At 42.4% G+C, this 25,460-nt stretch overlaps 1 protein-coding gene across 5 annotated transcripts in view; it reads right to left on the bottom strand.

The window, feature by feature from the left end:
- The window catches only part of slc4a10a (solute carrier family 4 member 10a), a 265,329-nt gene that overhangs the window by 104,695 nt on the left and 135,174 nt on the right, over positions 1-25,460 (bottom strand). For all 5 annotated transcript variants that reach the window (XM_048534170.1, XM_048534165.1, XM_048534168.1 and 2 more), the window contains one exon: positions 16,814-16,971. In XM_048534170.1, the coding sequence (XP_048390127.1) occupies positions 16,814-16,971 (158 nt within the window). The remainder of the gene's footprint in view (positions 1-16,813; positions 16,972-25,460) is intronic.

The raw sequence follows: 25,460 nt of genomic DNA, 5'->3' as shown, positions 1-25,460 counted from the left end.
ACTCAGAGAGTGGTCAAGGCATGGGATGCATTGCCAGAGAGGGTAGTGGAGTTGGCCTCATTAGGGACATTTAAGCGGCTATTAGATAGGCATTTGGATGATAGTATAAGGTAGGGGCACATGTTAGATATACCTTAGGTTTAGGGTAAAAGTTCAGCACAAGATCATGTGCCAAAGGACCTGTACTGTGCTGTACTGATCTATGTTCAATGTTCTATGAAGCTGGAAGAATGGGCAGAGCTTTCTTTGGGAAATACAGAAGCATGCTTACTTTCGATTCACAGGCCTGGAAACCAGCCTGAATGGCTGGTATGACTTCCTGTTGGCTTACCAGGGAGTTAACAGAGCGAGGAACTTGGGTGTCCAAGAAGCTTTACTCCCTTCAGCCTCTGAATTTCCCGAGCCTTGGGAAACCCAATTAGGCCAGGGCACACCTACAAAACAAGTGAGGGTAGAGGTTGCCTCATATTAAAATATTAAAATATTTAAATTGTCAATTCATCACCTGGGAGACAGTAGATCACCTCCCTGCCTTTCTTCCACTTCAATTAAATCCAGAGGGGAACAAATGGAAAATAAAGGAGCATGATGAGGACACATGCATCCACAAAGGAGATGGCTTGCCATGTCATCACAGGGTGCTTTTGAGAATATTGTGGTTGATAGCAGCTTACTGCCTTGTGCCTTTTCTAAACTCTTGTGCTCATCCTGCTATTTGGCATGATGAACACTGCTGATGGTCTGACCACAGACCTGATCAGTCACAGCAACCTCCCCTTCTAAGTTCTTGTTTCAGCACTCAAGAACAGCTACTTGCATAGCCACAGCAGCTCCAGGAAGAAGCAACAGTAGAACAGTGACCAGAGACCCTGTCACTTTATCTGACATTTGCAGCAGATGCTGTCATTGATTTACCCTTGGGGCTCATAATAAAGTTGGGATCAGCATGTGGCGATTCACCAGGCATAAGTGAACTGCAAACAGCCAGAAATAAAGGATGATTCATTAACCAGCTCATCAAAGTGCAAAGTGAAAGACAAGTATTGCTCCAGAGGACTCAGTCGAGAACTCAAGTGTCAGCAGGAGAGCACTGAATGGTCTGGCACACCAATTTCTGCATTGGCTGGCCTACCCAACAGTCTCCTGTCAATATCAAGGAGCAAGGTTGGGGGGTGCAGGGGGAATAGTTAACTTCCAATATGGAAAAAGACAAGGCATAAAGCTTTCCCTCTCCACAGCCTCTACTCCAGCTCCCTGCCTTCTTGCAGATTCAAATGTACCTTAACAGCCGCCATTATATCAACAGGTCACCAACTCATCTGACTACCCTGTTAAAATGAGAAGCCAAATTCTTCATGTATATACAAAATTTTCTATAAAGCATTCCTCAGTACTCTAGCTTTCCAAAAGAAAAGGATCTGTAAATTTCTTTAACCTATAATTTGTGTGCCTGATCCCACCACAATGCTATTTGTTACAAATTAAAAATAGGGGTAGAATACACACTGCTAAATCTATCCCGGCAGGAAATTAAAAAACAATAAACACTTGTCCAGAACTACTTTCAACTGAGAAGTCAGAAAAATAGCTTTTGGGTCATATTCTCACCCTCCTCCTGGATGGTAAAGGCAACTCTGGAGACGAGGTTGCCAAATCCGGATCTTTGGCCAGGCAGCCCTGGAGTCACTGGATCAATACCAGCAAATAAGAGAGGGAAGACCCTGGTCTCAAAGTGCTCTTTATTCTTAACAAATATTTTTTATTAGTGGGCTCAGGATGTCTGTGTATGGACTTGGTGTCAGCTGAAACAGGCAAGTATAACTCAGTCATTGACTGATGTGTCTGGAACATGGGGAAGAAAATACGAAATCATGCAGCTGTACTCAGAGGGCAGCTGCAGATTTCCTAAATGTTTTGCTGCTGTTTGTCTGTGTACAAGTTGCCACTCCTACGCTCACTAGTAACATTCATGCCACACAAATACCAGAAAATGACCATCTCCAATAACAGACTATTTAACGACCACCTTTGACACATTCAACCGTGTTACCATCACTGAAGACCCAACTATCAACATCCTCTGGGTAACCAGCCACTAGAATTTCAAATGGACTCAGTAGTACAGTAACTATAAGAGCAGATCAGAGGCTAGGAATACATGACAAGTAACTTACCACTTGACTCCCCAAACCCTGTCCACCAGCTACAAGCCACAAGCCAGGATAATGATGCAACATTCCCCACTTGCATGGATGGGTGCAGCTTCAACAATGCTCAGGAAGCTTGACACCAACCAGGACATTGCAGCCCACTCGAATGGCACCACATCTATAAATAACCACACTCTCCACCACCTACGCGCAGTAGCAGCAGTGTGTACTATCTACAACATGCACTGCAGCAATGCATCAAAAATCCTTACGCACAAACTTCCAAATCCACAACCACATTCATCTGGAAGGACGAGGGCAACAGATACATCGGAATATCACCACTCGCAACCTTCTCTCCAAGCCACTCATCATGCTGACTTGTAAATATATCACTGTTTCTTCTATGTTGCTGTGTCAAAATCCAGGAATTCCTTTCTAAGCGCATTGTGCATCTACCTAAAGTGGTAGTTCAAAAAGGCAACTCATCACCACCTTCTCAAGGGCAACCAGGTATGAACATAAATGCTGGCCAGCCAGCAATGCCCGTCTCCTACAAATGAATAAAAGAAATTCTTATTAGCAGGCATTGGTAACAAGTGAAAGTGAGAAGAAGGAAGAGATCTTTGTGCAATAGTGAGTTAATGCATCAGCCCCCATTTTGAAATGAATAGAATTGAAAATGTCTATTTCCATGTCTTAACAAATGTTCTGGCATATTTTATGTCTCAGATACATATTTATATCCAGTTCACACACTTTTTGTTAGATATTTTAATGTCATTCCAGACATGCTTTGGTCACAAGCATGCCAGACTGGAGAGTTTTCAGATTATATATGAAGTTAAGTTGCAGTAGGTAAACAAATGGTTTGTTAAGATTGTGTTTTTTTTTAAGCTAGGAATTAATTAAGGCCTCCTTTCCATGGGAAAGAGATCATTACTCTTCAATTAAATCAGTTATTTTATTCAAATGGCCACAGTCAGATCAAAATATGAAGATAGCAACACAACAAAGCTGTGTTAAACTTTTCCTTTAACCTTGCTTAATTAAGATGTTCACTGAAGTCCAAGTTCATTAGTGTGCAGGAGTAGATTAGATGCTGCTGCGGTGAGACAACAGAGTGGTTTAACTGCCTGATAGGAAATAAGAGCAGCTGCACTGAAAAGCCATTATGAATCGCTTGTTAGCAGATCTTATAAACAGTCTTGGATATTAATATTTAATAGTGGAATGAATGAAACCTTTGTGAGTTTATTTGGTGCCAGAGATGTTATTGAGAAGATTGAACATCATTGAGAGGAACAGCATGGGCAGTGATAAGGAAAAGATGAGGTAATAGTGATTAAGATGGTCAGAGTGTATGGGCAAAGGTTCACAACCTAATGGTAGACAAATTACATTAAAGGCATAATTTTCAACACGATATTTAGACAAAGACCTCAACACTTGTTCGTAAAGTAAATTTTAGTCATTTTAATCAGGCATCCACACCTGAAACAGGCTATAAAGTAAGTGACCTTGGGAAAGCTCAGGGCTACTGAGCGTGGAAAAGAACACAGAAGAAAGGTTTCAGTCAAACATTCTTGATGTGTTCAATATAAGTGTAAAGTATTTCAGCGTTGGAAACAGATGTGATAGAAGAATGAAAACACTGTTGTGCATGGTGGCTGTCAAGCCTGATCTGGACCATTACTCACACTTATAAATGGTCATGTTTTATCTTGCTTTGAATGCTTATTAAAAGCTCAACACTCTACTATGATGGTTTTATTGGGATATTAATTGACTGATTAGTTGACAAATTTCAGAGTAATAACTCTCAAGTTCATCTCAAAGTTTCATTCAAAATACCTTTCAAACATTTATTAATAATTGATGCTGCAAGGCCTATCTTTCTTCTTCACGCTGCTTCTTTTCAAATCTGAACAATACAGGCATTGACAGGACCGGTGTTGCTCAATGATAGTTTCCTGGTGTCACATCAGCTGGTTGGTTTATATGACACCAGGATGAGTGTTGTCTTTGTGTGCAGGTACATGGAGAGACAGAGCAGTGTGGACCCATATCACTAATAGAAATCATATAGATCACGGGAAGTTACTGAGAAAGCAAGTTAGCCAAGAGCTGCACAAATTTGTCACTTCACGTCTTATTAAGAGGATACTCGGGTACTTGATCTTTTTATAAATGTCCAAGAACCCATTTATAGAATTCCACACCACTTTGGATTTCTAATAGCTACAAAATCCAACGCAAAACCCCATGGAGTATTTGGGCAGAAAAAGTACAACTGACAGGTATAATGGGAATAGGACTAGGTCATTTAATGCCTTGGATCTCTTCAACCATTCAGTGAGGTCCCAGCTAATCTGTGACCATATTTCATAGAAAGCATTTACCTGTATGCCATGTTGCCTTTTGATAAAATGCTGCTCATTTAAATTAAAATTTATAAATAATTTAGCATCAAATGGCAGTTGCAGAAGAGATTTTCATTTTTTTAACACCGTGTCTCTGAATCATTGTCTTTAAAATTTATAACAATCCTCATCCTTTTTCCCATTCACCTGCCTCTGGTTTTCAATCACAGAGAAAGCCTGATGCAATACATATCCTTTCTGTTTCACAGGCTCCACAACTCCCACCATGACGTTGCCAAATTCAGGAGGACGGCTTTTATGGCTTTCCAAAGCTCTTCTGGTGTTCCCTCATCAAATTTTATCAATAAATAATTTGCTTTATTATCCTTAAGTTCATCTAAATTCAGTCACAGCATTAAAAATTGATCTGTCCTTTTTCTTACTCTAGCCATCAGTACTGTCACCGGTAAATGATGATCAGTACTACATGAACATACAAACATATGGACAGGAATTAGGGAGCTGCCACTCAGTCTCTTGAACCTGCTCCACCATTCAATAAGATCATGAGTGATCTGATTCTAACAGAACTCAACTTGCGAGTTTTGAGAAGGTTTGTAGCTCAGGTTGAGGTTCTGGATGTGAGATTGCTCACTGAGCTGGAAGGTTAGTTTTCAGACGTTTCGGCACCATTCTAGGTAACATCATCAGTGAGCCTCCGACGAAGCACTGGTGTTATGTCCCGCTTTCTATTTATCTGTTTAGGTTTCCTTGGGTTGGTGATGTCATTTCATGCATTGTTGATGTAATTTCCTGTTCTTTTTCTCAGGCGATGGTAGATTGGCTCCAAATCAATGTGTTTGTTTATGGAGTTCCGGTTGGAATGCCATGCTTCCAGGAATTCTCGTGCGTGTCTCTGTTTGGCTTCTCCTAGGATGGATGTGTTGTCCCAATCAAAGTGGTGTCCTTCCTCATCTGTATGTAAGGATACAAGTGATAGTGGGTCATGTCGTTTTGTGGCTAGTTGATGTTCATGTATCCTAGTGGCTAGCTTTCTGCCAGTTTGTCCAACGTAGTGTTTGTCACAGTTCTTGCAAGGTATTTTGTAGATGACGTTCGTTTTGCTTGTTGTCTGTATAGGGTCTTTAAGTTCATTAGCTGTGTTCACAGCTAATGAACTTAAAAGGCCCTATACAGACAACAAGCAAAACGAACATCATCTACAAAATACCTTGCAAGAACTGTGACAAACACTACCTTGGACAAACAGGCAGAAAGCTAGCCACCAGGATACATGAACATCAACTAGCCACAAAACGACATGACCCATTATCACTCGTATCCTTACATTCAGATGAGGAAGGACACCACTTTGAGTGGGACAACACATCCATCCTAGGACAAGCCAAACAGAGACACGCACGAGAATTCCTGAAGTATGGCATTCCAACCGGAACTCCATCAACAAACACATTGATTTGGAGCCAATCTACCATCCCCTGAGAAAAAGAACAGGAAATGACATCACCAATGCAGGAAATGACATCACCAACCCAAGAAAACCTAAACAGATAAATAGAAAGCGGGACATAGCACCAGCGCTTCGTCAGAAGCTCACTGATGATGTTGCCTAGAATGGTGACAAAACGTCTGAAAACTAATCTTCCAGCTCAGCGAGCAATCTCACATCCAGAAATCAACTTCCCTGCAGTCCCGGATTACATTTCACCCATTTGATAATCAAGAATCTATCTACCTCTGCCTTAAAAATATTCAAAAATCTCTGCTTCCCTGGCATTTGCAGGAGAGCGTTCCAAAGCCTCATGACCCTCAGAGAAAAAAAGTTACTCCTCATCTCAGTCTCAAATGGATAAGCCTTAGTTCTAGATTCTCCCACAAAAGAAAATATCCTCTCCACATTCACGATGTCAAGATTCCTCAGGATCTTATACATTTCAGTCAAATTGCCTCTTATCTTCTAGACTTCAGCCTAGCCTAGCCTATTCAACCTTTCCTCCTAAGGCAACCCATCCATTCCAGGTATTTACTTCAGTACATCTTTTTTAAATACAGAGACTAATACTGTACATCGTACTCCAGATGTGGCATGACTGAACCCTTAATCTATTTTTTTGTATTCAATTCCCCATACAATAAATTATAATATTTTATGAGAAGTCACTATAACTGCAGACTCATTTTTATGTTTCAGGTATTAATTCACCCAGGTCTCTCTGCATCTCAGATCTTTGCAATCCCTCACCATTTATACAATATACTTTTTTACCTTTCCTGTCAAATCCAACAATTTTAGATTTTCCCACATTATACTACATTTGCCAGATCTTTGCCCAATGATTTATCCAATCTATATGCCTTTGTAGCAAACTTATGCCCGCTACATAATTTACTTCCCTGCCTACCTTGGTGCATACAGCAATCTTAGCAAATAAAGTTTCAATCCCTTCTTTCAAGTCATCCAAACCATATGTAAAACATTGAGATCCCAATGCTGAAACCTCTGATATCAAGAAAATTTGTATATTTTGGAGATGAGATGCAGACAGGAAGGGGGTATTCCGAAAAAGAGATTGTGCATCACATAACGCCTGGATAAAGTGCACAACAAAGACACAAGGTTGGGCATTATCAAAACATGTAATGGCATATCTTTAGGGCAGGCAGTACAGAATACATTGCAATGAATAACAGAAAGATCAATGCAGCCTCCAAATACATCAGACAGGATATAAATTCAAGCCTAAAAGCTTCTAAGTTGCTCACAAAAATCAATCACAGGGTAGGCCAATCAGGGAAATATATGTGGGCAAACCTATGAGGAGCTGCTTCTGCAAAGACAAAGTACATCTCTCCAATGTCGGCTGACCTAGCTCACCCAATCACAAGTTCTGTCTCTTTCATTCTTGCTGCTTCTCAAGGGGCAGAATCTGTGATCGGAGAAACAGCAACGGCGGGAAATTGAAACTTCTGATCAGACAAGCTGGAAGAATTACTTTGACTGGGTCCTACAACAATACTGCACAAGTGGTTCAAATAAAAGCTCATCAAATATTCCAAAGGCACTAATTACTGCATCTCAAAAGAACTGGCTGGACAAATCTTTATTAACAACAAGCAATTCAAGAAAAATTGGCTTTTCCTGAACTAAGAGAACTTCTGATTATTGTTGGTGTTTCTGGAAAAGGTCAACAGTCTGCTCTGAAACAAATTAGATATTGTGTGCACTAAGGGGAAAGGGTCTGACTACAATGGAAGTGTGAAACTGAAAGAATAATAGTCATTTGATATTTCACCTGAGGAAATGTTTTGATTTCTCTCAATTAACAAATAGATTTTCAATTGGAAATTCCTGATCAAGGGTGGAGTTGAACTCAGGTCCCATGTACAATGAGGCAGCAAAGCTTACCACTGAACCACCATGGCACCCAATGTTACAGCTATTTTGAAATTTCTTGGTGAGGAGCACACATCTTCAGTACTATTGCCCATCCTTAACAATACACTCCAGTGGTTTTCAAAAAATAGATGTCTGGCAAACTGTTCATTCATTTTGTGGATTTTCTCTCTGTCCTTTTGTCGATAATGGAGTGACATGTTCAGTTCTCTGACCTGAAGAAGCAGTACCAAAATTGAAAGAACTTTCATAGATTATTACAAATATGACATCTGTAAAATTTTCATCTACTTTCCTCTAAACTCTAAAATGCATGCCATCTAGTCCCTTGTATTTGTCACTCTTTGCTGTTGGCTAGCTACTTCACTACTGTCACTTTTCTTAGGTGAATGTAAAGGCACAATCCTCCCTTATGGGAGGCAATGACTGAGTGGTATTATCACTGGACTGTTAATCCAGAGACCTAGCTAATGTTCCTGGGACTCAGGTTCAAATCCTGCAATGGCAGACAGTGGATTTTGAATTCAATAAAAATATCTGGAATTAAGAATTTAATGATGACTGTGAATCAATTGTCAGGAAAACCCATCTGGTTCACTAATGTCCTTTAGGGAAGAAAACTGCCATTCTTACCTGATCTGGCCTACATGTGTCTCCAGATTCACAGCAATGTAATTGGGTCTTAATTGCTCTCTAGGCAATTAGGGATGGGCAATAAATGCTGCCCTAGCTGGTGATGCCCTCATCCCATGAATGAATAAAGGAAAAAAAAATTAGTTTCTTTGGAAATTTTGGCATAACCTCTTCCTCTACTGTACACAACATGCCCGGCATTTCTTTATTTTCATCAACAATACAAATGGTATCTGTTTTTACTGCACTTTTTCCTGGTACACTTACAAAAAAGAAAGTTTGGTATTTATTTTTTGATCCTTTGCAAGTTTTGTTTCATATTTCCTTTGTAACACTGTTTGGTCAGTTTTTCCAATTATTTGTATCTTTCGCAATCATCAGGATCTATGGGTATGCTTTGCATTATGCATGCTTTCTCTTCTATTTAATTTTGTCTCTTACATAATTATTCTTGCAGTTTCTTTTCTGAAAAATAGAATTTCTACCACTTAGGGGAATAATCCAATCTTGTATCCATTAAATTATTTTTTGAACACCTCTTCTGTCATTTTACATATTAACAAGGTTAATAAGTATAGGGTGAACAGAATCTGTCTCACTTTATTGAAGGCAGCCTCTCTTAAATTTAGAATCCCATCATGGAATATTGTCTTCAAATTAGGGAGGAGCATGGTGTATGAGAATCCTGGGACCAGCCCAATTAAGACTATGATTGAAAAGTCTGTAAGCCCGCAAGACACCTGTAAGAGGGTATATCATGCTCGTCTACTTATTGCTTGAATGGCACAAATTGTAGGTAGCCTTTAGAAAAAGAGGCACCACGAAGGTCTTGCCAGCTCTCCAGGCACCTGCCTATATGCCTGTCACCTTTATAATATTCTGCCCAGGTTCAAATCCATTTCATGAAGCCATTTCATGTTGCCCCCGTTCAAACACTACACTGAATTCAATTAGTGATAATGGGAACTGCAGATGCTGGAGAATCCAAGATAATAAAATGTGAGGCTGGATGAACACAGCAGGCCCAGCAGCATCTCAGGAGCACAAAAGCTGACGTTTCGGGCCTAGACCCTTCATCAGAGAGGGGGATGGGGTGAGGGTTCTGGAATAAATAGGGAGAGATGGGGAGGCGGACCGAAGATGGAGAGAAAAGAAGATAGGCGGACAGGAGAGTATAGGTGGGGAGGTAGGGAGGGGATAGGTCAGTCCAGGGAAGACGGACAGGTCAACGAGGTGGGATGAGGTTAGTAGGTAGGAGATGGAGGTGCGGCTTGGGGTGGGAGGAAGGGATGGGTGAGAGGAAGAACAGGTTAGGGAAGCAGAGACAGGTTGGACTGGTTTTGGGATGCAGTGGGTGGAGGGGAAGAGCTGGGCTGGTTGTGTGGTGCAGTGGGGGGAGGGGACGAACTGGGCTGGTTTTGGGATGCGGTGGGGGAAGGGGAGATTTTGAACCTGGTGAAGTCCACATTAATACCATTGGGCTGCAGGGTTCCCAAGCGGAGTATGAGTTGCTGTTCCTGCAACCTTCGGGTGGCATCATTGTGGCACTGCAGGAGGCCCATGATGGACATGTCATCTAAAGAATGGGAGGGGAGTGGAAATGGTTTGCGACTGGGAGGTGCAGTTGTTTATTGCGAACCGAGCGGAGGTGTTCTGCAAAGCGGTCCCCAAGCCTCCGCTTGGTTTCCCCAATGTAGAGGAAGCCACACCAGGTACAGTGGATGCAGTATACCACATTGGCAGATGTGCAGGTGAACCTCTGCTTAATATAGAAAGTCATCTTGGGGCCTGGGATAGGGGTGAGGGAGGAGGTGTGGGCGCAAGTGTAGCATTTCCTGCGGTTGCAGGAGAAGGTGCCGGGTGTGGTGGGGTTGGAGGGCAGTGTGGAGTGAACAAGGGAGTCATGGAGAGACTGGTCTCTCCGGAAAGCAGACAGGGGTGGGGATGGAAAAATGTCTTGGGTGGTGGGGTGGGATTGTAGATGGCAGAAGTGTTGGAGGATGATGCGTTGTATCCAGAGGTTGGTAGGGTGGTGTGTGAGAACGAGGGGGATCCTCTTTGGGCGGTTGTGGCGGGGGCGGGGTGTGAGGGATGTGTTGCGGGAAATGCGGGAGACACGGTCAAAGGCGTTCTCGACCACTGTGGAGGGCAAGTTGCGGTCCTTGAAGAACTTGGACATCTGGGATGTGCGGGAGTGGAATGCCTCATCGTGGGAGCAGATGCGGCGGAGGCGGAGGAATTGGGAATAGGGGATGGAATTTTTGCAGGAGGGTGGGTGGGAGGAGGTGTATTCTAGGTAGCTGTGGGAGTCGGTGGGCTTGAAATGGACATCAGTTACAAGCTGGTTACCTGAGATGGAGACTGAGAGGTCAAGGAAGGTGAGGGATGTGCTGTAGATGGCCCACAACCAGCCCAGCTCTTCCCCTCCACCCACTGCATCCCAAAACCAGTCCAGCCTGTCTCTGCCTCCCTAACCTGTTCTTCCTCTCACCCATCCCATCCTCCAACCCCAAGCTGCACCTCCATCTCCTACCTACTAACCTCATCCCACCTCCTTGACCTGTCCGTCTTCTCTGGACTGACCTATCCCCTCCCTACCTCCCCATCTATACTCTCCTCTCCACCTATCTTCTTTTCTCTCCATCTTCGGTCCGCCTCTCCCTCTCTCCCTATTTATTCCAGAACCCTCACTCCATCCCCCTCTCTGATGAAGGGTCTAGGCCCGAAACGTCAGCTTTTGTGCTCCTGAGATGCTGCTGGGTCTGCTGTGTTCATCCAGCCACATTGAATTCAATTATTTTGGTGGCAAAATGGTTAGCACTGTTGCCTCACAGCACCAGTGACCCAGACTCGATTCCAGCCTCAGGCCTCTGTGTGGAATTTGCACATTGTCACCATGTCTGCATGGGTTTGGTCCGCTTACCTCTCTCAGTCCAAACATGTGCAGGTTAAGTGGATTGGTCATGCTAAAAAATAAATTGTCCCACAAGGTCAATGAATGTGTAAGTTAGATGGGTTAGACATGATTAAAAAGAAACCCATGCAGGATTATGAAGATGGGCTGTGATGCAACGCTCTTCAAAGTGTCAATGTACATTTTATGGGCCAAATGGCCTATTTTTGCACCGTAGGGATTTTATGTTCGCAATTAAATAACACTTCATACAGCACTATGCTACTAAATAAACATGGTACATAACCCATCAAACCTAATGCTGCCTCCCCTGTTGGTTCTATTGCTGGAGAAAACTACCCATAGCACACACAAAAAAATTATTACCTTTCTGCCATGTACTAGTCTGCTTGTACATATCTATTTGAATGGCGAAGCCTCTAGTAAAACAACCTGGCTTTTATTAAATGCCTGTATGATCTCTGTATTAATGTAATCTACCACTCTAGAGGACCTGTCTGAGGCGGGCTGGGGAAAGAGATGGTGTGCTGAAAATATGTCCTACTAAAGTCTTAACATTTTTTTCTATTTCTGAATTGCATGCATAAAGACTCCACTGCCACTTAGTTCCTCTTCTTTTTTTTCCATTTATTCATGTGTGCATTGCTGCCTAGTTTTATTGACCATCTTAATTGCCCTTGAGAAGGTAGTGGTAAGCTGTCTTCTTGAACTACTGTAGTCACTGGGTTGTAGAGGGTTCCAGGAATTTGACCAAGTGATGGTTGACGGACACTGATGTAGTTCCAAGTCTGAATGGTCAGTCGCTTGGTGGGGAACTTGCAGATGGCAGCTTTTCCAGCTATCTACAGCTCAGCTCTGCTCAGTGTTAGAGGTTGTTGGTTGTTGCTGCCAAAGAAGCCTTGGTGATTTACTACAGTGCATCCGGTAGATGGAACACATTGTTTCCAATGTCTATCAGAGATGACGGGAAAGCAACATTGATGGTGTTGGATGGAATGCCAATCAAGCGGGCTGCTTTGTCCTGAATGGTGTCAAGATTCTTGAGTGTTGTTGGAGCTACACTCATCCAGGTTTGTGGAGGGTAATTCCATTACATTATGGTGACCAGATTTTGGGTATCAGGAGGTGAGCTACTCGCTGCAGAATTCCTAGCCTCTGACCTGCTCTTGCAGCCATTGTATTTATGTGGCTAGTCCAGTTCAATTTATGGTCAATGGTAATCCCCAGAGCCTTGATTGAGGTGGTAGCCGGGGGTTGGGGGGGGGATGGTTCAGTGATGTTAATACCATTGAATGTCAATGGAAAATAGTTAGATTCCTTCTTGTGAGAGATGGTGATTGGCAGGCATTTGTGTGGGCATGAGTGTTACAAGCCCCTTGAGACCCAAAACTGGGATATTGTCCAAGTCTACAGCAGGCCAAGCAGCATCTCAGGAGCACAAAAGGTGATCTTTTGGGCCGAGACCCTTCACCAGAGAGAGGGTCTCTGATGAAGGGTCTAGGCCCGAAACGTCAGCTTTTGTGCTCCTGAGATGCTCCTTGGCTTGCTGTGTTCATCCAGCTTCACACTTTGTTATCTTGGATTCTCCAGCATCCGCAGTTCCCATTATTATTATCCAAGTCTTGCTACATTTGCTCATAGACTGTTTCAGTGTCTGGTATGATTCCACAAGTATGCCTACGACAGATTGTTTCTTCACTACTGTATGAAACAGCTCTTCCAATTTCATCACTAGCCCTGTGTTATAGCCAGGAGGACTTTGCAGTGTAGACAGGACTGTGTTTGCCATTTCTAACACCTAAGTTGATATCAGGTGTGCCCGGTTTCATTCTACTTTTGAGACTTTCTCATCACTGGTACAACTGAGTGGCTTGTTAGTCTATTTCAGAGGGCAGTTAAGAGTCAACTGTTGTGGGACTGTATGCTAAGTATATTAGATTTCCTTCCCTAAAGGACTTTAGGTGGGTTTTTCCAACCATCATCAATGGGTTTATGGTTATCGTTAGATTGGTAATTCAAGACTTTTATTTAATTTGAATTCTGCAATGGTATATGCAGAACATTATGTGGAACTCTGGATTACTAGAAGGTTAAATCGAAATAGTCCCAGAGGTCAACAGAGCTGTTCTCTCATTACTGAGGGATGACTGGTGGTGAGTTTAACCTGAGGGTCACCATGTCTCAGGTGAGGTCGAAAAGGCAGGACCTTCAAGGTGACCTCAGCAGGAATGGAACCTGAGTTGTCGGTGTCACTCTGCATCACAAATTAATTGTCCTGCCAACTGAACTAACTGACCCCTGAGTGCTAGTCCAGTGATAATATGACAGTGCCTTTGACTCCCATACAATTAAGCTGCCCATTCACCCTTCCAAAAGCTCCAAATAAGCACGGAAATTCCTAAATAAATACCGAAAGCATTGCAGATGCTGTAAATCAGGACCAAACGCAAAGTTGCTGGAAAAGCTCAGCTGGTCTGGCAGCATCCATGAAGGGAAAATACAGAGTTAACGTTTTGGGTCCAGTGAACTGATGGGTGGCTGGGAAAACTCAGCTTACATGCAGAAAATAGGGAGGTGGGTGGGGTAGGGAGTAAACAATAGGATAGAGCCCAATGAGAGAGAAAAACAGTTGGATGAAGGAGTTGTTAATGATCAGGCTGGGAGGGTGATTGGGGACTGTTAGTGATTAACAACAAGGGGTATGTACTAGCAGGCTATGTGGTAACAAGGCCTGGTGTGTGGGGTAGGGGGCTGGGACATGGGAGAGTTTAGGCCCTAGTATTATTGATCTCAATATTGAGGCCGGAGGGCTGTAGGGTCCCCAAGTGGAAAATGAGGTGTTGTTCCTCCAGCTTGCACTCAGCTTCACTGGAACACTGCAGCAAGCCAGAGACAGAGATGTTGGCCAGGAAGCAGGGTGGTATGTTAAAGTGACAGCCAACCGGTAGTTCAGGGTCATTTTTGCGAGCAGAACATAGATGCTCTGTGAAGCAGTCGCCAAGTCTATGCTTTGTTTCCCCCAATGTAGAAGAGATCACATTGAGAGCAGCGAATGCGGCAGACGAGATGGGCAGGTATTACACCTTCGTCGGTTTCAGGGGAAGGTGCTGTAGGAGTGTGGGCAGGTGTTGGGGGTGAAGGAAGTGTGGGCCAGGGTGTTCTGGAGGGTACAGTCCATGCGGAAGGCGGACAAGCGAGGGGCAGAGAATATGTGTTTGGTGGTGGCATCTCACTAGAGGTGGCAGAAATGACGTCTGATGATCTTCTGGATATGGATGCTGGTGTGATGGTCGGTGAGGATAAGGGGAACCCTACTGCTGTTGCGCGAGTGGAGAAGGGGTGAGGGCGGAAGTGTAGGAGATGGGTCAGACCTGGTTGACAGCCCTGTCGACAACGGAGCTGGGGACACCTCGGTTGAGGAAGAAGGTGAACGCTTCAAAGGCTCTCTTGTCGAAGTTGGCCTCATCTGAACATATGCGACGGAGAGGGAGGACCTGAGAGAATGGGATGGAGTCTTTACTGGGAGTGGGGTGTGAGGATGTATAGTACAGGTAGCTGTGGGAGTCAATGGGTTTGTAATGGATATTAGTGGCCAGACTATCCCCAGAAATGGAAGCCGAAATGTCGAGGAAGGGAAGGGAGGAGTCAGAGATAAACTAGTTGAAAGTGAGGGCAGGGTGGAAATTGGAGGCAAAATTCATGAAGTTTTCCAATTTCAGATGAGAGAGGGAAGCAGAACCGATGATATCATTGATGTATCAGAGAAAGAGTTGTGGTTGGGGGGCCAGAATAGGACTGGAACAAGGAATGCTCCACGCACCCCACAAAGAGACAGGCATAACTGGGGCCCATGCAGGTACCCATGGCAACCCCTCTTACCTGAAAAAAATGAGAGGAGTTGAAAGAGGAATTTTCCTGGAGCAAAGACCTGAACCATCCCCACCCACCACCACCTTTCTCAGCTTGGCCAAGCTTGTCCTCAGCCTCAACAACTTCTCTTTCAACTCCTCTCATGTGCTCTCTGAGGTTTAGAAGAGTTAGTAGAGCCATCTCATTGAACTGTACAAAATTCTTAGAGGGCTAATAGGGTAAACATTGAAAATCTCTTTCTCCAGCCTACAGAATCTAGAACCTGGGGTCATAATTCTGCAAATGGAGTTAGTCATTTAGTACGAAATGTAAACAAGTTGTGAACATTTGGATTCTCTACCCACTTCTAATGGTTCTGCAACTACTTGTTTAAGGGAAAAGAATTCTCCCCTTCAAGCTGCTTTCAATTCCACTTTTACATCCTTACACAACATAAACTTTGTCCTCTATTTGTCATGAACAGCCTCTCCAATTCTTCCACCTTTTACAGCTTTTCACGGCCTTCATTTCTCAAGATCCTGAAAACATTGTACTCAAAAGTTCACCTGGCAGTATGAATGTTTCTGAATAGCTCAAATAAGTTTTTTTTTTGCCTTACAACACACTTTGCAAGAACTCACCAAGGCTCTTCCAACAGAAACTTCCAAATCAGAGACCTCTGCCACCTAGAACAACAGCAGCAGATACATAGGAACACTACCATTTGCAAATCCACTTCCAAGCCCCATACAATCCTGACTTGGGAATTTATCATTTTCCATTCATTGTCACTGGGTCAAAATCCTGGAACTTTCTGCTTAACAATACTCTGGGTGTCTCTACACCCCAGGGTTCAAGAAGGGCAAATCAAAACTACCTTCTCCTGGGCAAATAGAAATAGGCAATAAATGCTGCCCCAGCCAGCAACATCCCCATCTCAGTAACAACCTTTTTTAAAAAAAAGAGCATTGCTTCTATCTTTATGTAAGCAACTACATAAAAACAGAGAATGATAAATATTTGACAGAATTTGTAAGTACAATTTACTTACTACAAATTCAGAATTTTCCTCACTGTAGACTCATGCCAAGTAGTAAAGAGATCCTTCAATTATTCAGCAGAATTCTCAGGTGGCCCAATTCGAACTATTCAGGTTCAAATGTTACCTATGTATAGCAAAAGGCATTGCACAGCTCTGGATGGATAGCATACAGGTATGCCCAATAATTCTAAGGGTTCAGTTGGGGTAATTTAAAGATGTATTACTAATCTAGGTTAGTGGCTTTAAAAGGTTGAGAAATAATAATCAGCCTTTTCCTACCAAGCTATTAGGATTTTCACAGCTGGAACTTGAAAAGAAACACATCTTTGTTTATATCCCTACACCTGTCTGTTAAATTGCTTTTATTTCTAACTGTTGTTCCCATACACAGATCAAGAATCATTGGTCTCCAGAAAATTACATGCATTGTACATTGAAGAGACTAACCGTGTTGGAATGGGAACTTCAGCAACTCCTGAGAGAACAACAGCAGGAGACAAACGGACAAATGCTACTATTGATCGATCCAAAAATTCAAGTTCGCCAACTAAAATATTTGAAGCCTCTGCACCCGCAGGAATCTTTTTCATAAAATGCATATCCACCTGAAAGAAGAACACAGTAGTAAAAACAGGGTCTGCAAGATTTGTGTTTGAATAATATTATTTTGGTCTTTTACATGCCATTCCAGTTATAGATTCAGACAAACACTTTATATGTCATGAGCTTTAACTTTGTGTCTACTTAAGTAAGCCTGTTTGAAGTTTCCATCTAAGCAACCGGAAAATATTTTATACACAGAAATAATTAGCAACAAGCTCAAATGTGCTTTTTGTTTGGAATCAATTATATTCATTTTGCTTTGTTGCTGTTTACAAGTTATTGATGGCTCTTGTTTGCATGAATTGTTGCATTATGTTTCACATTGCAGTTAGGCTTTACACATTATTACACAGCGAGTGAAAACTGACAAATTGTTTTCTGCTTAAAGAAATAGAAGTACACAAAGGAGACTGTGGAAGACCTCCCTCCCTACACCAATGACTGGGTCATATGTCCCTGTGATGGTGGATTGATAGGTGGTGGTGAGGTGGGTTTGGGGTGGGATCCATAAAAAAAATCATGGTTCCTAGGCCTGCTGCCTATCTGCTGCCCTGCTGCCATTTTACTAGTAGTGGCAGAACCATTGGGAGAGCTGCCCACCACAGTCACATTGAGGCCCTTAAGCAGCTAATTCTACCAGCGATAATAGAGGCCCACAGGCAAGAGTCCAATATGCAGGCTGATAATGGGCGAGTGGTTGCCAATTCAACATGCCTTCTGGGTCCAAACGGCACATCCAGGTCCTCTCCCCATCCTACCAGCTCCACTTCCCTGGCCAATATATCAATATATTCCATGCTCCACAACCTCTGAACTGTAGCCTGACAGAAGAGTAGAAGACTTATTCAGTCACTGTAATCTGTGTCCCCGACAGGCCATGAATACACAATCTACTTCAAGTAGCATATCACCCAACTAATGAATAAATATCCCAGATAAAAGAGCATAGAAAATAGGAAACAAAAAACAGAAACTGCTGGAGAAATTCAGCATATCTGGTAGCATCTGTGGAGAGAAAGCCGAGTTAATGTTTCAATTCTTGTGGCCCGTCTTTAGAAGTGAAAATAGAAAACTGGAGCAGGAGTTGACCATTCAGCTTTTCTGCATTTAATATGATCATGGCTGATCATCCAACTCAATACTCCTGGTTCACCCATACCCTTTGATCCTTCAGCACAAAGAACGATTTTGATAGCCTTCTTGAAAATATTCAATATATAGATTCATAGAGATTTACAGCACAGAAAGAGATCCTTCAGTCCAACTTGTCCATGCCAAGCTGGCATCCCAAATATTTTCCAGCATTTGGCTCATATCCCTCTAAACCCATCCTATTCACGTACCAATCCAGATGCCTTTTAAATGTTGCAATTGTACAAGCCTCCACCATTTCCTGTGGCAGCTCACCCTTTGCATGAAAAAGTTGTCCCTTAGATCCCTTTTACATCTTTCCCCCTAACATTAAACCTATGCCCTTTAGCTTTAGAATCCCCCATCCCTGGGGAAAGACCTAACGTATTTACCCTATCCATGACCCTCATGATTTTATAAATCTCTATAAGGTCACATCTCAGCCTCTGATGCTCCAGGGAAAATGGTCCCAGTCTATTCACCCTCTCCCTATTGCTGATCCTTGTAAATCCTTCTGAACCCTTTCAAGTTTCACGACATCCTTCCTTTAGCGGGGAGACCAGAATTGTACATAGCATTCTAACAGTGGCTTAACCAATGTCCTGCACAGCCGCAGCATGACCTCCTAACTCCTACACGCAATGCCCTGACCAATAAAGGCAAGCATACCAGCACTTTGGTCTGAACCACTTCACGTGGCTGAGAATTTCACAGGATCACCACTCTCTGGATGAAGGAATTCCTCCTCATCTGACATCTACGAGAACTGCGTTACTGTGCTTAGTTGGATTGTTGAAATGAATATTCGTCTCAAATGCTATATTACCTGATATGCAAGCAACTATATAAATCAAAATTTTCACAAATGTTCCATGAATCTGTATTCTACGATCTAGCCAGAATTTTGTGTATAATTTAGCACATTCTCTTCTTATTTGCACATTATTAACTCATATACAAATGCCACTTCATTTATATGCTGTTCCATTCTCACAGTCTACTGCAATGCGTCAAAAATAGCAACGTAAGGTGGCAGTCAATGCAAAGAGAACAGTCAATGGCCGTGCTGGCAATCACTATGGTGAAATACTGAAAGGTTTACACAGAATTAACCTAGAAACACAAATCAAATGACTATTGCATTCTCACAAGCACTGAAAAGTATAAAATTCCATCTTAATTAACTGAAACCTTAGCTCCAAACTTTTCCTAATTGCTTTGAAATAAATTCAAATCTCCAGTCCCTTTGCTAATGACCCTCTTACATCTAGATTTGCATTGTTGCAATTTGGTGGAGCTAATTCTTTAAATGATTTAATCAAAATAGACTCCAAATTCTTCGTGCATATTTACCCAAAATGTTTAACCCTATATCCAGACGCAGAATTGATTGCTGATAAAATATAAAAGAGAATGCTTCAGTAGTTCAGTACAAACATTACTCCATTATCTTCCCCATACAAGTGCTACTCGAATATTATTGGAAATAAATTTCACGCGGGTCTTAAACTGCTCAGATTTTAAGGAATTGTTTATTCTAAAGTTGAGACGGATTTCCTTTCACAGCTTTCATAATGATTTCATTTCTATCTAATACGTGTTTTTTTTGGAGAGAGCAAGCGATGCAGCCATGCAAATGCAACAACTTAAAGAGGCCGAACTGTGTGAAGCTTTTCCGGCAACACTGACTGTGCAACTGCACAGTTTAAAGGGAACATTCCATCCATCTCTCTCGATATCTCTGCATCTAAAGCTTTTTAACTTATTTCCATATCTATATATAGAAGTATTTATTTCTGTCTACATATATTTATGCAGATCTTGCTCACTGTGAGTTAAAAGATTTTGTTATACTGCGGTTGAAGATGGAGTTTAACTAAATTGGGAAGGGAAGATGCTGGAATTTTGGACTATATACAGAAATAATTTTGCAGTTTAAGAGAATCAGACCAGCATTATAAATAGGTCCCAATGACAACACTAATTTTTTTTTGTATTCTGTACATCAGGTGCTCCGATGAACCTTGAAAAATACCACAGGGGATACATTAATTGCACATAATAACATTTTGCAACTGTTGAAAAATGTTAATGCTTTATCGAATTATAGATCTCATTACCAGAAGTAAATCCTCACTATGGTGAGTAACCAAAATGCAAGCCGAAACAACTTCTAAAAATTACTTGGAACTACATAATTTGAACTCCTTCTGACTCCTGCATGTGATAGGTGTTAAATTTCTTCAAATTCTTAATCTGTCGAGTAGGATCATGCATTGGTGGTGAGGCTGTTGGTAACAGTATCAGAAGTGACTAACACTTCTGCTCAGGGCGAGCAGATGGCCAATTCGGTAAGAATGTGTGAACAGTGCTGCAGATCATGCAGTGGAGTTGGACAAGAAATTGTCACACTCACCATTACAGTTTGAAGGCCTCATACCTGAAAGAACACCTGGACACACATTCACAAGAACAAAACCATACCCATGAATCTTTTTCCCCAGAGATGTCTCACAACAGACAATGTGCAATCCCACAAATCAGCAAAGCCTCACAGCAAGACCAGCTAGGAAAGATGGGATGTCCTGTTCCACCCCATCTGCCCAAAGCAGCCTTTGCAGAAATAGCAGCTCAAGAGCCTGTGTCCACTGCTGAAAGAGAATGAACAATCTGCTCCAGTGTATAAGCTAAAGTGACATCACGTAGTAATTGCAAAGTGACTCTCATAAGAGTATCAAGCAGTGTGAACAAGCAAGCACAGAGGGGTGCAAGCAGGAGCTTGGGTTTCAAGTTTCAGCAACAGATGGAACTGGTAGATTTAAAGTGTGGGAGGAATTGCATGCTGTTAATATTATACCAGTTGCAGGATGGTGTGGGTGTCAAACATTTAATGGAGAGGACTCAGAAACCGTCATAGGCATGCATGCTCATAAAGTGTTTTTCAATCATTAGGATGACACAAATCATTCAGTTTGTCTGCAGGAGAAAACAGCTTATAAATGGAGGCAGTACAATATGACTGGAGGGGGCCACCCACAGTATGAGAACTCTAAGTCCGTTTGAGGAGAGGCTGCAGAAATTGCTAGGGAAGAACAGAACCGAATCTGTGCAGATGGAGAGACAGGAGTTTTATCAGTGAGGATACCTCCAATTTGTTGATGACAAATGGACATACAAGAGTAATGCCTGAAACACTGCTGATAAAAGTGATATTTTTAACCACAGCTTGTTCTTCGTAGTATATCCTTCCAGTATGTCTGAGAAGATGAGACAGCCCATCCCTAGCTTCATTTCAATGTTACGTATCACCTCTTATGAGGATGGCTCAGTATCCTCAGAGGATGCACTTTCAAAACATTTATTTGAATACTTCATTGGCACAGAAAACATGTTGGAAGTATGTATTAAATTTCACTTTAAGTATGTGTCATATTTTCATTTTGTTACTTGTTTCTTGTTGACACGATAAATATGATCAGTTTTCCACACTGGGAAGCAGATGTCAGTGTTGCAGATGAATTGGACCTGCTTGGCTAGGAACATGACACACTCATGATTGTGTGTCCAAATTCCACGCTAACTCAACTTACAAGTTTTCTCATGACATCACCACTGCAGGTTGGATCTCAAACAACGACAATACAGAATACAGAAAAGACATTGAGTGCTTCGTGGCACGGTGTAGAGAAAACAATCTCTCCATCAACATCAGCAAAACTAAGGAGCTGATCATTGACTTCAGGAAGCGGAGTGGAGGGCACATCCCTATCTGTATCAATGTTGCTGAAGTGGAGGTGGTTGAGAACATCACAGAGTGTTGGATCACCAACAATCTGTCCTGATCCATATACATTGACGTGACAGTCAAGAAAGCACAACTACGTCTCTACTTCCCCAAGAGGTTGTATGAAATCAAGGGCATCATACCTGGTTCCCAACCAGTTCTGGTTGACACAGACCTATGGATATAACATTTATTATATCACATCATTAGTAGTGGCAACTTTGAGCAGACTGACATATGCAGCCTCAAATATTAGACATCATATGCAACACATCTGGTAACCACCAGCAACGTTCACCCAATTTTAAATTCATCAAGCCTGCTGTCTGAGGACCATCTGCTGTCAAGTCATTGCACGTCTTGCCAATGTCCATGTGACAAGGCTCTTTGCAAGACATTGGCCCCATCTGGAGAATGTGTCAATGAATCGGGAGCGTAACAGTGCTAAATTAAAAGTGCATGTGGCATCCAACATTGCATTGATACAGGGTTACTTGTGAAAAGGGCATCCAGCACATTTCCTTCAAAGTGTGCAAGGTCACATGAATGTGCACTATGCTGTACGGCACAGATGCTGCAATGTTGTCTGGGCAGCACATAAACCACAAATGGAAATGTACTGCTTCAGATTGCTCACACACAGAATCACAATACGAGCAGCATTAAGGTGAAAACATACAATTTAATTTTAGCAGAAGAAAAGAATGATGCAACAAAACAGAAATCTATGGCTGCCAAGAAAGAACCCTTATCAACAAGATGAGGGAAAACAAATTCTCTTCATCTCTAACCTGAAATAGTGACCCCTAAGTTTAAAGCAATGTCCCCTAGTTCTGGGCTCATCTGCAAGAGGAAATATCCTTTCCAAATCCACCTAGTCTGGACTATGCAGGATGTAATATGTTTGAATCAAATTACCTCACACTTCTCTAAACTCAAGTGGAAACAGACCCGGCCTTTCCATTTAAGGCACTCATTCCAGGTATCAAAATAATAAAGCTCCTCTGAACTTCTTGTTGGAACTGGTCATTGGCCAGCATTTAGAGCAAAATGTTACTTGACAGATCAGCCCAAGTCTGAATGTTCTGGCTGTATTTGAATAGGAACTGCTTCAGTACCTGAGCAGTCAAGCATGATGCTGAACGTTGTACTAATCAGCCAACATCCACAATTTAGACCTTATCATGAAGGGTAGGTCATTGATGGAATAGCTGAAGATTGTTCAGCCTAGAACAATAGACAATGGCCTGAAGAACTCCTGCAGAGATGTACTGTGGCTAAAACGATTGATGTCCAACCACCACAATCATCTTCCTTTGTGATCCTTATTGACTACAGTTCTGCCTTCTGCCATAATTCCAAATATACTCATCCACAAACTCCTAGACCTGAGTCTTAGCCGCATTCTCTCTAACTGGGTCCTTGACTTCCTGACCTGTACACTACAATCAATAGGAGTGAGTGACCACACCACCTCCACCATAGGACTGCATACTCAGCCCCCTACTAAACTCCTTAAGCACTCATGATTGTGTGTCCAAATTCCACGCTAACTCAACTTACAAGTTTTCTCATGACATCACCACTGCAGGTTGGATCTCAAACAACGACAATACAGAATACAGAAAAGACATTGAGTGCTTCGTGGCACGGTGTAGAGAAAACAATCTCTCCATCAACATCAGCAAAACTAAGGAGCTGATCATTGACTTCAGGAAGCGGAGTGGAGGGCACATCCCTATCTGTATCAATGTTGCTGAAGTGGAGGTGGTTGAGAACATCACAGAGTGTTGGATCACCAACAATCTGTCCTGATCCATATACATTGACGTGACAGTCAAGAAAGCACAACTACGTCTCTACTTCCCCAAGAGGTTAAGGAAATTCAACATGTCCGCAAAGACTGTGACTAATTTTTACAAAAACACCATAGAAATCATCCTATCTGGATGCATCACAGTGTAGTATGGCAAATACTCTTCCCAAGACTACAAGAAACCACAGAGAATTGTGAACACAGCCTAGTCTAGCACGAAACCAAACTTCCATCCACTGACTCCATCTTTTCTTCCCACTGCCTACGGAAAGCAAACAACATAATCAAAGACTCCTCATACCCTGGTTATACCCTCTTTTACACTCTTCCATCAGGCAGAAGATATATAAATTTGAATACACATAAGAATGTATTCAAGAACACTTCCTTGCCTGCCTTTATCAAACTTTTGAATGGATGTCTCAAACATTAATGTTGATCTTTCTCTCTCCACACCTTCTCTGCAGCTGTAACACTGTGTTCTGTTCTGCTATTCTGGTGCGCTTTGTATGGTATGATCTGCCCGTATAATACGCAAAACAACACTTTTCACTGTAACTCAGTACATGTGACAACAATAAATCAAACACAAACAATCAGTCTGACTCCAATCAACCAAGACAGACCCCACCAACCCACACACACACCTAATTCCTAGTGATATCAAGGGCTTGTTGATGCCACACAATGGTCAAATGTGGCTCTTGCATCAAGGGTAATCACCCTCTCCTCCCCTGTTGAATACAGCTGCTTAAATCATTTATTAATCCAGGTTGTAATGAAATCAGTGGCAGAGTGACCCCAACAGAACCTAACCTGAGCCTCAGTGAGCAGGTTATTCTTCAAGCAAGTGATATATGTTGCATTGCCAACTACAGCTTCCATCACTTTGTCGACAGATAGGGCTGGATTTGATCATCCTGCAATTTGTTGACACGATAAATATGATCAGTTTTCCACACTGGGAAGCAGATGTCAGTGTTGCAGATGAATTGGACCTGCTTGGCTAGGAACATGACATGTTCAGCAGCGCAGTTTTCCTTGCTGTTTTTGGAGTATTGTCAAGGCCCATACGCTTTACAATATCCAATATGTTTAGCCATTTCTTGATATCACATGGAGGGAATCACATTTTACTAACCCCATAAACATTCTTGTCCCCTCTGTTCCTGCACCAAGGTTACCATGATGGTTCCACCTCTCAACCACTCCCTTTGCCTGGGGTGTGGTCATCCCCAGGTTAAATCATCTCCATTTGTCTCTCTCTAATTACACTGTAGCCCTATAGCCAACCAGGACTATAGCATTCCTATGATGCTTCCCTTGAACTTCTCTCTATTACCCTTATCACAATAACCGTCTTCCTACACATTCTCCTCTCCTGAGCCTACAGAAGTTTCCATCCCCATGCCCACTCTGATCCCTCGCATTACTCACATTATCTGTGATAGATCCTCCCATGTAACCATCCTATACCTGACTGTGACTACAGAACTCTCACCCATCTTACTCCCCTACACCCCTTGTCTCTACTGTGACTCTCCTATCTGCTACCCAGTAGCCTCAGTTGAACCACCAACACTCCACCACATACAGCACAGACATGCCCCCCACCATCAGCTACTTTGGTAGAGGGGCATGGGTTTGTCTGAGTTGGCATGGATATGATTTTGGCATTGGTTTGGGACAGGCTGCTAGGCCTAATTTTGAAGAAAGCTTCTGGGACAAAGTCTCAGAGAACCATCGAAAATCTATTAACG

The sequence above is a fragment of the Stegostoma tigrinum genome, chromosome 7 (genome assembly GCF_030684315.1).
Source record: "Stegostoma tigrinum isolate sSteTig4 chromosome 7, sSteTig4.hap1, whole genome shotgun sequence".
NCBI lineage: Eukaryota > Metazoa > Chordata > Chondrichthyes > Orectolobiformes > Stegostomatidae > Stegostoma > Stegostoma tigrinum.
Note: the sequence above shows the minus strand (reverse complement) of the source record. Positions and strands in the feature narration are given on the sequence as shown.